This window comes from Phaseolus vulgaris, chromosome 5, assembly GCF_000499845.2.
Source record: "Phaseolus vulgaris cultivar G19833 chromosome 5, P. vulgaris v2.0, whole genome shotgun sequence".
Lineage (NCBI taxonomy): Eukaryota > Viridiplantae > Streptophyta > Magnoliopsida > Fabales > Fabaceae > Phaseolus > Phaseolus vulgaris.
Window position 1 is genome coordinate 487,253 of NC_023755.2, and position 16,441 is coordinate 503,693.

At 28.5% G+C, this 16,441-nt stretch overlaps 2 protein-coding genes across 2 annotated transcripts; one reads left to right on the forward strand and one right to left on the reverse strand.

Annotated features, from left to right (window-relative positions):
- Window positions 1-2,571: 2,571 nt before the first annotated feature.
- On the reverse strand, window positions 2,572-5,823 carry LOC137834618 (immune-associated nucleotide-binding protein 9-like). Its single transcript, XM_068642696.1, has 6 exons — window positions 5,765-5,823; window positions 5,335-5,559; window positions 4,520-4,788; window positions 3,301-3,465; window positions 3,115-3,210; window positions 2,572-2,901 (listed from the first exon to the last, which is right to left on the reverse strand). The coding sequence occupies exons 2-6, from the start codon at window positions 5,537-5,539 to the stop codon at window positions 2,722-2,724; spliced, it is 915 nt and encodes a 304-aa protein (XP_068498797.1). The 5' UTR covers window positions 5,540-5,559; window positions 5,765-5,823; the 3' UTR covers window positions 2,572-2,721.
- Window positions 5,824-8,465: 2,642 nt separating this feature from the next.
- On the forward strand, window positions 8,466-15,847 carry LOC137834619 (COP9 signalosome complex subunit 6a-like). The gene is made up of 9 exons (XM_068642697.1): window positions 8,466-9,011; window positions 9,522-9,610; window positions 10,464-10,557; window positions 12,309-12,370; window positions 12,480-12,558; window positions 13,130-13,222; window positions 14,070-14,170; window positions 14,618-14,673; window positions 15,303-15,847. The coding sequence occupies exons 1-9, from the start codon at window positions 8,705-8,707 to the stop codon at window positions 15,382-15,384; spliced, it is 963 nt and encodes a 320-aa protein (XP_068498798.1). The 5' UTR covers window positions 8,466-8,704; the 3' UTR covers window positions 15,385-15,847.
- The last annotated feature ends 594 nt before the right edge of the window (window positions 15,848-16,441 follow it).

A 16,441-nucleotide genomic window follows, 5' to 3' on the forward strand; every position in this document is an offset into this window, starting at 1 on the left:
TTAAAGACTAAAAAAATTATTGGTTTCTAAATTAGTTTCTATTATTGATAAATAGTTTCTAAATTGATATCTAATTAGCTACTAAGGTTTTTGGTACCAAATTTAAAATCTAGATAATTGGTAGTTAAAACCTTGGTAGCTAATTAGATATAAATTTAAAAACTATTTATCAATAATAGAAACTAATTAGAAACCAATAATTTTTTTAGTCTTTAAAATGGTCTCTAATTTAGTTAGGATTACAACTTTTCAAAGTAGTAGATGATTGTGTTCGAACTATCAAAGAAATATCATCAACTTATTAGTAATTAAAGATTTGTTGTGCATTTTTATTACTACAATTACATAAAATATTGTATTTTAGAGTTAGTTCTCAAATCTTTAACAAATATATAAGAATTATCTTTCGCCTTAAAATATGAAAATAATTAATTTTAATTCAAAGCATGAATTTTTTAAAGGTAATTCCATTAATTTAATTGAGTACATATTTGTTATATTACTTTCATTTTATCATTATTATTATTATACAAATATACGTATATGATAATGAAAAGATCATAATTATGGAAAAGTGGATTATGATATGTGTTTGAATGTTGCATTGTTATTGAAATGAAAGAATAATAATATTGTTTTTAAAGAAAATAGAAGACAATGATTTATTTTTTTTATAAAATTTTCGTGTTAGGCATCACTATGCAACTTGACATCTCAGTTAAGTTGACACCTCAAGTAACAATCATCTGCCATCAATTAGAAAACAATGATTAATTACTAAATTTTTTTTATAGATTTCTTTCAAAGAGGTTAGACAATCATTTATTTCTCTCATTTTATTAATGAAAGATTAAATTCTGACATTTTTATTTAGTCTACATGTTAAAATATTTACATATAATTTTTATTTATTTATAACTAGTTTGTAATTTTTTTTTGGATATTTTGTGAAATAAATGTGAGACGTACAAAACGGGTTTGACTAATTATAAGAGTGTTTATTATGTGATTTGTTTAATTTTTATTAAAAATACGTTTAAATAAAATATGAAAATTATATGTGAATAAGTTTGGATATATTTGAATATAAAAAAAAATTGAACCACACGAAACCATTTTATACCGTTTGGATTGGATCAGTTTTATGGTTTTATTTACACTTTTTTTTATTAGTATATGTATTTTGTTTTATCCTTTTTATACTTAAATATCATGATTAATAATTTTATTATCATCTTCATAATAATTAAATATTTGTTTTCTTTTAACATTTTTTTACGTATTGTAGTTTTTTCTTTCTTTTGTGCAGACAATTATACAATAATGCATGAAAATAAATAAAAACACATAAACTTAAAAATCAATCATTCTATATTGTTTTCTTCCAATGATCTTTTACTTTTGCTTTAACACATTTCAAAGGTTAATAAGGTAACTATCACATCACCATAACAATTATTCTTTCACATAATTTAATTTATATGTTAAAGCATATTTTGTTACTCCTTTATCATATATTAATAGGCAAGAACCAAAGTTAGTAATATTAATTTTTCTTCTTGTATAAACATCTTTTATAAAAGTGAAAAAAATAAATGATATAAAAATATTTAAATAATTAATTTTAGTTCGATTTAGTTTGTGTTAATTATGAAATGTCAAACCATAAACCGATTGAATCATTCAATTTTGAAAAATAAATTCAAATTCATCCAAAAAATGTCACTCTTAATTGATTACCAATGTTTTAGATTGATTTTTTTATATTTGAGTGAAAAATAAAAGAAGTGAAGCTTTTAACATTATTATTTCTCACTTCATTTTCTCCTAAAAATAAGGTGTTTTTCTTCTCATTTATTTAGGTGAGTAGCTTTATTCTACACTTTTCTTTGTTTTTTTTTAAATAGGGAAGACAATTTACTAAGATAATAGTTAATACATTTCAAAATAATAGAATGAATATATCTTAATTTTATGGAATAACTTGTATTCCTGCATTCTAGATTAAAAGAGTCATAAAAAATGGAAATAAACATTTAATCAACATCCTAAAAATTTAAAATATAAATATAATATAGAATTACATTACCTGAAAAAAAAAATACTAAAACTACTAGGAGTTTTGGATGTCTTAGGAAAGGTTTTAAGATGTTTGCTAATAAGAAATTAGAGACCTTGTTTTGTTGGGATCTTCATCTATAGGTGTTGTTTTGATTCTTTTATTTGCTTCATAGTTTCTTTTTAGGGTTCTTTCTTAAAAGGTGTTAAAAACATATGTTCTGATTGGTCTAAATTTGTAATTTTTTTCTTATGTATGAGCTTTGCCCTAATTTCCTATATTTGTTTGTTCTCTTTTTAATAATATTTTTTCATGTAATTTCTGAACGCCTAACATGAGACTTTATTAAAAAAAGAAAAAAAATTGAAGTTATAGAAAAAACCGTATAATTCAATCATATAATTATAAATATAGTTTTGTTTTATGATATTCTCCATGTGATGACAAATGATCGTTTAAATCTGGAATATCAATCTAACCGATATGTCAAATTTTATCGTGATGGAGTAACATAAATTTTAAATAATAAATCATATAATTCAAATATAGTTTAGTTACATAAGAAATTCTTGAAAGAGTATGAGGTGATATATATGCATAAACATAAACACTCACAATCATAAACATAAAGATAGAATACAAATATTTTGAAGGTATTTCAATCAGAGAATGGCACATGAACTACTATTTGCCTTTTGAAGATCCATTTTGAGCCTTTGAATTTCTTGTTTTGATGAATTTTGGAATGATTCATACTTTTTCTCAGCATTAACCCTAGCAGCCCTCTCTTCTTCAAACATAATCTTAAGCTTCCCCAATTCTTCCTCCAACTTTGATTGAATCTATACATTAAAATAAAAATTGTTATTTGAAAAGTATAAGAATTATTACAATTAAGAAAACAATAATAAGTTTAATATTCAATAGGTAAATTGAAATCAAAACAATATCTTTTTACAAATTATTGTTTTTTGAGGTGTCAGTCTAACTGAGATGTCAAGTTGTATAATGATGTAAAAAATAAAACCTTTTATAAAAAAAAATATATCTTTTACCATAGCCGTCATTCGTTTAAGCTCATTTTCATATCTTCTTTGTAAGCGTCTTTTAATTCTCAATGTTTCTGCTTTTTCAGTTGCTGTTGCTCTCTCCTACAACATCAAATCATGAACTCATAACTCATTCACATTATAAAAATCTTAATATTTCGTAAATATTTTCAACATTTATAAACATTTCACCTTCAATCTTTTGAACAACTCATTTGTAAATGGTTGCCCACCATTTTGCTCAATAGTTGAGTCCACAAGATTGAGAAGTTGTTGATTTTGTTCCAATCTCTTATTTTCTTCAGTGATTCTATTGTTGAAAAGTAGTTTACGATTGCCACATAAACTCAGTATAACCTACAATGATGTTCAACCTTAATCATGATTTAACAAAATATACAGTACAAGAAAATCCTTAAATAACAATCGAATTTAGAGACAAAAAATAATTAGTCATTATATTAACTAAATTATATATTATTTTAGAAACTAAAAAAATTATTGGTATCTAAAATGATTTCTATTATTAATAAAAAATTATAAAATAAATTCTCAATTGATATCTAAAATAACTAACAAGGTTTTAACTATTAATATTTTAGATTATAAATTAGTTTCTAAAAGACTAATTTAAAATATAAAGTAATTAGTAACTAAAACCTTGGTAGTAGATGGTTAGATATCAATTTATAAGTTATTTTATAATTTTTTATTAATAATAAAAGTCAATTTAGATACCAATAGTTCTTTAGTCTCTAAATAGTTTATAATTTAGTTAATACAATAACTATTTATTTTAGTCTCTAAAATTAATTTTTATTTAACGATTTTCTTATAGTAGTAATAGTTAATTGTGGATTTAGAATAAAGAAATTCTCTATACTCCAACATATTAAATAAATTGTATTATAAAGGTATTTTTGTTTCAATAAGATACAATATTATGTGTTCATCTAAATATAATAATTATAAAGTTTAACAAATAAATTCTATATTAATCTATAGTTATTTTAAGGATGACGTTTGTTTTTTTTTCAACATGATCTACTATATAAATTTTACTATAAGTCATATATTATATTAAAAAAACAATAAAAATTTATGTGTAATGAATATATCATTTAATCATGCTATTAAATATGGTTATCTATTATATTTGACGAGTAGATAACATTTATGTTATTATAGTCAAATTCTATATATTTAACAAATATATATAAATATAAATATATAGAGATGAAATCATTCTTATTAGTAATTTTTCTTGGAGACTAAAATTAGGAGTAAATAAAAGGTTAGATTATATATATTACTTTTACTTATAGTTTTTTTTTTACCATGAGAGTTTTGCAATTGTGAATAATAAGAATGAAATCGGTATATATTGATCAAATCAATTATGTTAAGAAACCTGAAGAGCTTGTGGACAGTCGAGACTCAAGTAATCATCAAGTGTTTTTCCATCAGCTTCTAGGTCATCTCCTCCCGTGAAGATCACAAGCATGTATTCAACAATTTTGGGTCCAAATAAAGCTTGTAAGGTAAGAAAAGTAGCTTGTTCTTCTTCAGAAAAACGACTTCTAGTGGTGAACACCAAAATGATAGCATGAATTCCATCTTTAGCCATATCAATACATTTGACTATTTCCTTTCCAACATCATTAGTTCCATCAAACAGTCCTAAAAATTTGTTTAGTTTTAGATTCATAATCCAATATATTTTTGTTCCCCCAAATATAATTGTTCCTTATTTTAATCCCAATAATTATTTTTCTACTTTTGATCTTCACAATACAAATGCAAAATACAAATTATTTGTTTTTCTACTAATGTTCTTCATGTTTTTTTTTTTCACAATACAAATAGAAATTACTATATTTTTTTTAATGTTACATACACATATGGACTTAAATAAAAATATATTTACAAATATTAAAAATAAATTTCTCTTCTAGTACATAAAAAAAGGTTACTAATTTGTAAAGATAAAAAAAAATATTTTTGCTAATGGAATGTTAAAACAAAGACAAGAACATGTAATAACAAATTTTGAAAAGGAGTATAAAAACATGAGAGCTAAACACATAAATCATTAGAAGAAAAAAACTTGATATGTATTTAAATTTTAAGTTTCTATATGATAAAATTTGAAGCATCAAAGATATAAATTTAATTTAAATAAAATATATAATTATATACAAGTGACAAAGTCATATTATTCTTTACCTGGGGTATCAATAACATTAATAACTTGTCCACTTATAGTAGTTGTTCTCATACAAGAGACCTGTGTTACACCAGAGGCACCTGCACTTGACTTGAACACTCTCTCTCCAATAATAGTATTACCGGTTGCACTTTTTCCATTACCAGTACGTCCAACTAAAGCTATTGTCTTTTGTTGCATGTTAGATAACACAGATCTTCTCATTATATTAAATTTAGGTTACACTGCATGAAAAAAATATTATAGTATAAGAAATATAAATCAAAATAAATATGAATTATATTATCAACAAATAAAGTGAAACATTTAAATAAAGTGACACATTTAAATAATAAGACATATGTTTGAAAATATGAATTGGGATCTCAAATCAACAATTAGTTTTCATAAGGTAATAAACTCTTAACAAAAGAAATAATGGTGACTTGCCTTTACAAATGTGTTTCAAATGTTGTTTCCACTTTCAATGATGTGATGACTTGAATTTTCTAACTTTGAGGTGGTTTTATATTTGCACTAGAAACAAACTTCACTTAGAAAACATGTTAAAAAAAAGGCAAGCATCTCATAAAGTAAAAACAAAGGGTGTTTGAGGATAACAAGAAAATAATATACCAAAACTTAAAAAACAAGAAAAAAATGAGATGAAGATATCCCTTGATAAAATAAAATAAAAACATGGAATCAACAAAATGAAAGTTTCCAAATTTTGCAAATTAAATTCACATATATTATTTTAGTAGTTACATTACACAATCATTAATAATGTGATCACATAAATATAAAGAACAATCATAAGTGGTATCAAATTACTAACATAGGTGAAATGTTAAAATTGTATTATTCTAATATATTTTCTCATATTTTAGAAATCCTATTTGGTCATTTACCCTTTTAAATTATATATTTATTAACAATTCTAGGAGATATTACTAATTAAAATATGGGATTATTTATTGATTTTAGTCGTGCACTATTAATTAAAAAATTGATTCAAAAGCAATAAAGGAATAATTTTATAACATCCAAAGTTAAGAAAGATAAAATTTAATAACTACAAAGAAAGATGGTTAGATTAAGAATAAAGTAAAAACTTAAGAGAAGATTAGGATAAGTTGAAATGACATTGAGAGAAAAGAATATTCTTACTTGTAAATAAAATAAAATATTATTAGTAACATGAACATGAAATGGGAAAAACCTATACAAATCTAAGTTAAAGAGTATTTTTTTTTTAATGTAGACTTAAATAAATGGGAACATAGTTATATGATATAGTAAAATTTAATCATCACTAGAGAATATTATTTTAGGATAGTGATGAATATATGTGAACATTTCTCATGAAAGTTAAAGCTATAATTAATAGAAAGATTTGATATTTATGACTCTCCAATGAAGATTTTATAAGAAATTGATTTATTTATCTTTTAAGATTTAAGATTGAAGATGAAACTCATTGATACTTGTAACATCATCACTTTTAAATAACAAGATTATTTATTTAATATATCTTTATTTTAAATATAAATTTTATAAAATCTTACATTTTAATTTGTATTGTTAAATTCATACTTTAAAAGTAAATTTAGTTAAAATAAAATTCTTTCCTTCAATTATATTTTTGGGTGTACACCTAAAAAAGTAAAGTTGAATATAAAACATTGTAGGTGTAGTTACACCATTCCAAGAAATTATTAAATAAAAATAAATTTTAAACACAAAACTAAGTAATTGTTATATTGATTAAATTAAACACTATTTTAGAGATTAAATAATTATTGGTATCTAAATTAATTTTTATTATTAATGGATAGTTTATAGATTTATATCTAATTAATTACCAAACTTTATGTGATTATGTTTGGAGTGTGCAAAAAATACGGTCTTTCAGATTCGTAAGGATTAACCTTGTCATATGAAATGATTTGAAATATTAAGATTTTTATACACGTAATCGTGTGAGTTAATGTACGAATCTTTTGGAAGTGGAGTCAAATGTCTGAGTATGTGAGTTAGTACAAGTTTAACACGAGTAATATGAATGATGAATTATGATATACACACTTAATGGTTTTGTGAGAATGTATGAGAGTTGATGAGTTTATGTTTGTTAATTGAAATTTTATAGATTTTTTTATAACTAGCTTAACTTTTTATTTGTTGTGATTTGTTTTTTCTTTATCTGTGATGATGATGTATTTTACACGAGAGTATACAAGACTGCAGGTAAGGGAGTTTCCAAGTTAAATTAGATATTTTGTTTTATTATTTCTTTTGATATTTGTGAATATTAAATTCTATAAGAAGAATGATATATTTATGAAATACTTTAGATAATATATAAACATATATAAATATCTATGTTAATAATTCATGTATATTATATGATTAGATGCGGATAAAATAGGAATGTTATGTTACAATCTATATATGTATAAATTAATTGTATTTTTTATATACTTAACTTAAAGCAGTTATATAAAAATGGGTTGTAAAAATTAAAAAGTGTTGAAAGATTAATCAACACATTAACATATTAAATTAAGAAAAAATAGTCTGATTTTTCTATGAAAAAATAATTACAAATTATATTAGAAAAATAATTACAAATTAGATTACTTTATTATATTTAATATGATAAAATTAGGTTGATTCTACCTAAACCATATAAATTCAAATTAACACTCAACATATTGAGGTAAAATGTCTATTTTATCTTTATTGATTTAAAATCTATTGTCTTCTGGATATTCATATCCGTAAGTCAAATCACAAAATTTCGGATATACAAGTTCAAAACTAATATGTTACTTATCGGACAACACAAATAATCTTCTAGATGCAAAGATCTGTAAGCAAACATAAATGAGTTATGGATCTCGATCCTCAACACTATTTACAACACACCATTCCAGATATAAAAATTCAGAATTCAACTGATTTGCGAATATGACCATCCAAAAGTTTAACTGAAATACGAAAATTACCTTTCGAATATCGAAATCTAAAATATATAACAATCACTTCGTGATTTCTATATCCACAAGTAAAAATGAAAAGAAGGACAATGTTGAATTTGAAATGGACAATGTTGAATTTTAAATTGTGTTGTGTGTATCTCTTAAATGAAATGGTAGAGAGAGAAATGGCCTAAAATTATGTGTCTAAAGTTAGAACTCAAAGTTTCTTAATAACTTCACCAATTTTGCATTAAACATCTACACAGAAGCAGAGCAGAGAAAGAAGAAAGAAGAAGAGTGTTCCTAACAACTTTTCTCTTCCTTTTCCACGTTATTCTCAAGTTCCAACGAACCCTAACCAACTCCGATTCCAGCTATAAACCCTAAACCCCCAAATTCCTTGCTCATGGCTTCGTCTTCGAGTAGCGGATTGACGTTCAAGCTGCATCCTCTCGTAATCGTCAACATCTCCGACCATTACACGAGGGTCAAGTCTCAGATGAACCCAACCCTCGCACCACCGCACGCCAACAACGCCGCCGCACCCAACGGCGGCGACGGCGTCGTTTCGTCACTCCCTCCCCGGGTCTATGGATGCGTCATAGGAGTGCAGAAGGGCCGCACCGTCGAGATCTTCAACAGCTTCGAACTCCTCTACGATCCTTCCACTCATTCCCTCGATCGCCCCTTCCTCGAGAAGAAGCAAGAACTCTGTTTAGTATTCCTTTCTCTCTCTCTCTCTCTCTCGAATGTTTTAATTTGAGGCTGAGTTTAGCTCAGTGTTTTCTTAATGGTTCGCGGCGTCAACATTTTTTATTCTGTTATCGATCGCAATTGTGGTGACATTTGTTCACAATTTCATTCTACATAAGGATTTCAATGAAATCATGATCGCAGTTTAAAACCTTGACCTAACATTGGCGTTGTGTGGTTTGTAAATTTTGGCGTGGGGTTAATTTGTCAGCTTGGTTTTTGACAATGAGCTGGGTCTATTTGGAGCAACTTCTCTGTAAGCCTCTGATGGTAAAGAAAATAAGAAGGAAAAATGAAACGAGCTTCTCCTAGTTAAAATTAGCTAATTTGTAGAAACTTTCTTAGGTACGAAGAAGTTTATCCTGACAGATCTCATAATTTTATTTTCTCTCTCTCAAATTTGTGTTTTATTTATTTTTTAATTTTGGATATGTTGATTTTATTGGAAGCTTTTTGTTTTTTTTTTCCAGATAAGAAGGTGTTCCCACACTTCTACATACTAGGATGGTATTCGACTGGGAGTGATGCGGAGGAGTCAGACATGCATATTCACAAAGCTGTAAGTTTTTGTTATTTCAATTGGTCTCAATTTGAGCATTCCTGTGATTGATTGGTTGGTTTGGGTTCACGAGGAAAATTTAGTTGTTGTGATAGTGTTTGGGAGAAGTTCAATGCCCAATGAAGAGGAATACATGCTTCTTGAATATGGTTTTATTGGATATATGTTTTAAATTAGGATATGATAAATTGAAATTCAGTTAGAGAAAAATGCTAGATTATGATTGGGCTTAGAGTGAAGCAAATGGTTGTTCATTCTGGTTAAAAGGGTTGTCACCAAATGTTGGCCTTTTGCATCCCCTTTCTCCTTCCCTCATCATGGAGGGACTCAATTCAACAGTGAGCTCTTCCTCCTTCACTGTGGAGCTCCTCTCTTCTCAACTCTAGCTCAGTTGCATGGTTTATTCTTTCTTCAAGACCCTTGTCTACATACTACTGGGAACACTCCCATCTCAACCTTTTTGCATTTTGATCTCAGGATTTTGTCTTAGCAAAGTCTTTGTGCTGAACATTCTCCTCACTTTTTACAATTGCAGCTTTTACTATTATTTCCTTCAATGTTTTCTAGTGTCATTGCCATGCTCTATGTTCTTTTGTAAAACCTTACTGCACTATTATTACGAAGTGTCATCGCTATGCTGAACATGAATATAGTTTCCTTTTATGCTATATTGTAGCTTCTATTGTGTACAGGTTAATGATGACATATCCCAGATTTCGATTTTGATTTACATTATTTACATTGTTGTTCCTTTGTTTATTTGAAATTCTCTTCCAGTCATTATTCAGACAGTGAATACATTGAAATTCAAGTTGCTGTAGTTTCTGATTATTATGAACCTCTGCTGTAACAGCTGATGGATATCAATGAAAGTCCAGTTTATGTTCTTCTCAATCCTTCTATCAATCACTCTCAGAAGGATCTCCCAGTCAGTATTTATGAAAGTGGTACATTATCTATGTGATTTTTTCAACCACAGTTGCCAAAATGAAAAAATAAAAATTAACTAGGAAAGATCTTTAGTTACTTTACTTGTACTGTATTTTCATTCTTTTAGTTTTTGCAATGATTCTTTTAATATGAGAATAAATTTTATTGGGGAAAGAAATAGAAATATAGAAGGTTGGAGGATAACAAATCCTCAACAAGGGTTATAACTTATACATACGGAAAAACCAGAGCCAGTGAAGTATGTTTAACATAGACCATGTGATGAACAGTGAACACCAAATCATTCTAATTCAGAGGTGAGAAGCACTTTTCATGATTATGGCATTGCTTTGGAACAGGAAAAGTCATAGAATCTCTTACATGGCACATTACCACAAGATTTTACTTCCTAACCCTTGAAAGCAAACTTGTGAGAACTAATCCAGTGAACTAGACTAAGTGACTAACCCACTGCTCAACAAGATGCTATTTTCTTTTGAAGGAATTGCACAGCTGTGCAATTTAGCCATGAATGAGGCACAGTGTCAGGTATGGATGAATACATCTAGCTGGTCCTTGAGTAAAAGGTGAGGGTTGTATTAGGTAGTCTACAAACAACTAAAAACATTGTTGAATATATTTGTATGGATCAATTAGGTGATACTGTTAATGGTAGGTTATTACGCCGAAGAAACACCCTTATTATGTTGTGCACATTGTCATGGGCATCTAAGTGTGGTGAAAAATAAGCAAGGGTCCTGCTTTTTCACGAGAAAGTGAGGGCAATGGAGTTAGTTGATGCGAGCAGGATTTGTTTTGGACTGTGTAATGTAGTTACACTTGTGGGTATATGTCAATGGAAACAGTAGCCACTATGATTAAGTGGATGGATTCTGTGTTCACAAGAAATCAAGGGGATATAAGAGAAAACGATAAGGAACTAAACACCCCTGGATTTAATTTGGGGTACACTGGAAAAATTAAATCAAGAAATGGGGTGGGTATAATTGTAGAAAATTATTTGAGGAGTTATTTTATTTTGTGGATATGAAAAAGTTAGGAAATTGGATCATAGTTCTGAAGCTTGTAGAGGAAGGGGAGACCTTTGATAGGATGAGTACTACTATACACCCCAGGTATGATTTAGAGGAGAATAGCAAAATAAATTTTTGGGAGGATTTAAATGCTGTAATTCAGGGAATACCATTAGGAGAATTAGATTTACCTAGGTGAGGATCTAAATTGTCATGTAGGGAGCACACCTAGTCGATAATAGGGTTCACATGGGGTTATGATCTAGTAGAAGCAAATGTAGAAGGTAAATCTATCCTAGATTTTTTTATCAGCGTATCATTACAACAGCCTACACTTCATTTGGGAAGAGGAAAGAGTATCTTATTGCCTACAAAAGTTGGGTAACGTGCTCTCAAATTGTAAATTTTCAGAATAAAAAAGAAACCTTTGCTTGTATTATAATGTCATACCTGGGGAGATGATAACTACCCAATACAGAGCCTTGGTCATGGAGTAAGAGATGTGAAGAAATTCTTATTGATCCATATTAGGAGAGTAGTAGGCTAATTTGACAAATTCTTATTTTTTCATTTGAACTTTTCTGCTTTCTATTCTTTCTAATGAAGGATTATGTTTTTGTTTTATTGGTATATATATGTTCGATTCTTTGTTGTCATATTGCCTGGCTGCTTATTGTACTGAGGAAATTAATTGTGTTACTGCTGGTGCTTGTAATTACAATTTGCAACTACAGAACTGCATGTCATAGATGGGATTCCACAGCTTATCTTTGTTCTCTCAAGCTATACTATCGAGGTTGGTTTTATGACTTCTGTTATACCCTCTTTCACATCTTAAATCACTGTTCCTCATCTGATTGATTGACTTGGATTTCCTTCGCTCTCTCCCTCTTGCTTTGTTGAAGACTGTTGAAGCAGAACGGATATCAGTTGATCATGTTGCTCATCTTAAGCCATCTGATGGTGGTTCAGCAGCTACACAACGTTAGTGTTTTTCTTGACTTTTATTTGCATCATGGTCGTATTATCTTCCATTAAGCCTTTGGAGTAGGGAAAAGTTTTGTTTTATTCTTATTGTTTGGCAAGTATACTTATGTTATTATATTCTTCTATAGAATTTTACATTGCTTGTCACAAGTCTGGATGAGGGGGAGAGTTGTTTTGGGCAGTTAACAGTGAACATGAAATTTGTTGAATTTATTACAACTTTGTTCAACTAAGATCAGGGAGGGTCCGAGTAAGTAAATGATATGTACCCAAGCACTTGGGGAACTCACCCTCAAAAGCTAACTTAAGGGGGCAGAACCAAACACTTAAATACTCCAGCTAGCATCCCATACTACACGATATGGGACTTGGACATACCCTTGTTCCTATCAATGAAGTACATAAATTGGAAGATGTTCACATTAAAACGAGTAGACGACGATCTAAGTTCCCTGCATTTTGGTCTTTGTGGAAGTAAACGGTGTTGATTGTCTGATCCCACCTAGTGGGATAAGCTTTGGGATTTTTTTAGTTGTATCTGATAATATATCATGTTTTCTTATTGCAGTGGCTGCTCACCTTACTGGTATACACAGTGCCATCAAAATGCTTCATAGCAGAATAAAGGTGCTACATCACTATCTTGTTGCAATGCAAAAAGGTATGAGGGTATCCTCTCTACAAAAGTAGCATTTGACAATAAGATATTCTTTGCTATTAGAAAATTTTCTAATAAAAAGAATTATTCTTTTGATCTGTCAACTTCTTAAGCTATTCAAGTTACCACATCTTTATTAATAGTGATTTAATAAGCAAATAAAAGTGAGATTATATACAGGATAATACTTGAGTATTTGGCTAATTTCTGAAGTGTATATTTTTCTATTATTGCAAAGAGGGTGACTTGCAAATAAAATCTTCGACATATATTGTAAGTTGAATCATCTTGACTAGTTAGAGACCAGATTCTGTTTGAAATTGTAATAGATTTATGATTAGGATTTAGGGGAATCACAGTAGCAGGGGAATTTTCTAGTTATCACTGCCATATATCTTATTGCACCTCTTCCTATTTTAGAAAATTAGATCCTTAGTTACAAATTATGATATACTAAATTTAGGATGGATTAGCGAATCATAAGCATTCATGAATTTGCTGAAGTTTTGAAATAAAATCTTTTACTAAGTATTTTTTGTGGAGTTTCTTTCTCAAAAGCTTCTTTTTAAATTATGAGAAATGTTGAAACATTTATTTTTTAACGAAAACAAACAACCAACTATCTTTTTAAGGTTTTCAGAAATGGTTTGTTAAAGTAAGAAATCCAGTTTTAGCTGCATGGCATTGTTTTAAGTGTTTATATTCATATTTTACAAATCACGGTTTCAAAACAGTATTAAATGTGATTATATTAGCAATATTTCCATTTCCTGCTTCAACTATAAATCAAACGTGTTCATATATTGAAACTCCAATAAATGTGATCATTAATCTTACTGTTTAAAACCAGGTGATGTTCCTTGTGAGAATTCACTATTAAGACAAGTGTCAAGTCTCCTGAGAAGATTGCCTGCTATTGAATCCGGGAAATTTCAAGATGATTTCTTAATGGTATGTTCATTCTGTTGGACTTCGTGGCATGCTTGTTGGTGTGTTAAAATTAGCCTTTGCGTGTAATGGGCAAGGAGGGTCAAGAAACTTGGTTCCTCTTGTTCTTGGGAATTATTTGAGCAACCATCATGAACTGTGATGGGTCACCTTTCTTTAAGCTAGAGGGGAGGCTTATGGCTTCCTAAATTCTAATGACAGAACAGATATAACAAGTGAAAGCTATGTGGGTGCAGATATTTGTATTAATTAAGTACCCTAGTGGTCCTCCATTACCTAGGTTAGCAGTATGATTAGTATATAGAGGACTTAAATATTCTTAACCCATTACGACGTCCTAGCTTTCATATTTCTGCAATTAGACGTCTTAGCATTGTTGTGAGCTTAATATTGAAGTTGGAATATAAATGCCTATGTAAACTTTTGCTTACAATATTTTTCCCCTTGTAGGAGTACAATGATACCTTATTGATTAGTTACTTGGCAATGCTTACCAACTGCTCAAGGTAAGACCTGTACTTTGTCTTTCTGTTTTTCAGGTTTTGTAATTTTAATTTTTCTCCTCTTTTATAAAAAAAAAACTCCCTAGTTTTTGTTTTAGCCAAACTTCCTTGAGGATCGGTGTGGTGGGACAATTTTTTGTAGTTATCCAATGAAGCAATGGTTAGAAACACCATTACCAAATTGATAAGTTTTGCTTTCATTTTACTCTGCTTGCCATTCCTATACCAGTGCAATTCACAATGAGAGACAGAAGCTTTTTTCTGTTATTAGAGGTGCATTCTATGGGACGAAGTTTGAGTCATTTTAGTTGGGTCTTAAGTTTATATAAATATATATATATATATATAAATTGATTCTATTATGAAATTATGCTCGATCTTTTACTGTAGAATCATGAAGCTCCCCCTTTTAGTCTAACGATCTTAAATACTTTCTTCACTTTTTGCTTTATGAAATTGTTGAGTGGTGGGTTGGGACTCCATCGGATTGTCATATTATCCCAATGCATTCCAACATGTATAAATATATATTTTTCCAGAAAAGAAATGTGTACACTGTTTCAGTTCTAAAGTGTGTAACCTTGAATGCACAATGGTATTAACAAATGTGTTTTTTTTTTGTCTTGGTGTAGTGGAATGAATGAGCTGGTGGACAAATTTAATACCGCGTATGATAGGCATACCAGAAGGGGTGGACGAACTGCTTTTATGTGAGAGCTGCTTGGTTGCTCATTTCTGGTGGACATCCTCACCACTTTTCCAACTTTGTAGGCTTAGATTTTCTTTTTTCACCTCTTTTTGCTGGTTAGGCACAGGTTATTGAAGCTTAGTATTGCTTTGATTTAAGAAAATAGGGTGGAATGAAAACAATGGAAAGTCACCATATGATTGCCCCCTCCAACTAAAATGGAAAAAACAGTATTTATTTTGGCATTTTTCTATAACAAGTTTGCGATGTAGAGGGGGACAAAAGAGTTATAGGACAATATGTGATTTTTTTACTGTGATTCTTTGTATCCTTCATTTTCAGACCAAATTCTTTTGCACTGCTTTTGAAGGAGTATAACTCAAGAGGAACCTATGGTGGAAGAATTACAGTCGCAGCATTGAGTCAATCTGTAGTTATTTCACTTTTATACTTGTTAAATATGAAGTCTTTGTCGTGGGAATTTCTTCACATTGGTGTGCAAATCTAGATGGTTTTAAAAATTCCTAGTAAAAACATTTATTTCACAATTTTCTTTTACATTTTTCTCACTTCTCTGGGCATATAAGCAGTCAAATACAAGTGTATAAAAATGAAGTCAAATATATATTTTAGTGTGGATAACTTAATTCAACTAATTATATATGGATTTACATTGCACATTTTATTATATATATATAAATATATATATATATATATATATATATATATATATATATATATATATGAAATGAATTAAATTATATCGATATAAATATTAGAAAATGTTACCGTTAATAATTATATAAAATAATAAATTTTGTTTATCTGAAATTTATATTATTTATGTTAAATTTTGTTAAAATTACATAAATAATTTAAAATAATTAAAATAAAATATAACTATACAAATAAATATGGTCATGGCAATTTAAAGCGTAATTTTTTTAGATAAAATACGGTCAAATCAAAATAAAATGATACATAAGGAACTTTAAGAAATGTTTAGTTCATATACAAAATGTTTGAGAATATCTTTGTAATTTTAGGTAATTTCAGATCAAATGGATGAGTATTTATCCACGA

Coding starts and splice junctions, on each gene's coding strand:
- LOC137834618 (XM_068642696.1), bottom strand. CDS start 5,539: ATGAGAAGATCTGTGTTATCTAACATGCAACAAAAGACAATAGCTTTA. Junction 4,789..5,334: donor TAATGTTATTGATACCCCAG/GTAAAGAATAAT, acceptor ACAAATTTTTAG/GACTGTTTGATGGAACTAAT. Junction 3,211..3,300: donor AGTTGTTCAAAAGATTGAAG/GTGAAATGTTTA, acceptor TTGATGTTGTAG/GAGAGAGCAACAGCAACTGA.
- LOC137834619 (XM_068642697.1), top strand. CDS start 8,705: ATGGCTTCGTCTTCGAGTAGCGGATTGACGTTCAAGCTGCATCCTCTC. Junction 9,012..9,521: donor CGAGAAGAAGCAAGAACTCT/GTTTAGTATTCC, acceptor TTTTTTTTCCAG/ATAAGAAGGTGTTCCCACAC. Junction 14,171..14,617: donor TTCAAGATGATTTCTTAATG/GTATGTTCATTC, acceptor TTCCCCTTGTAG/GAGTACAATGATACCTTATT.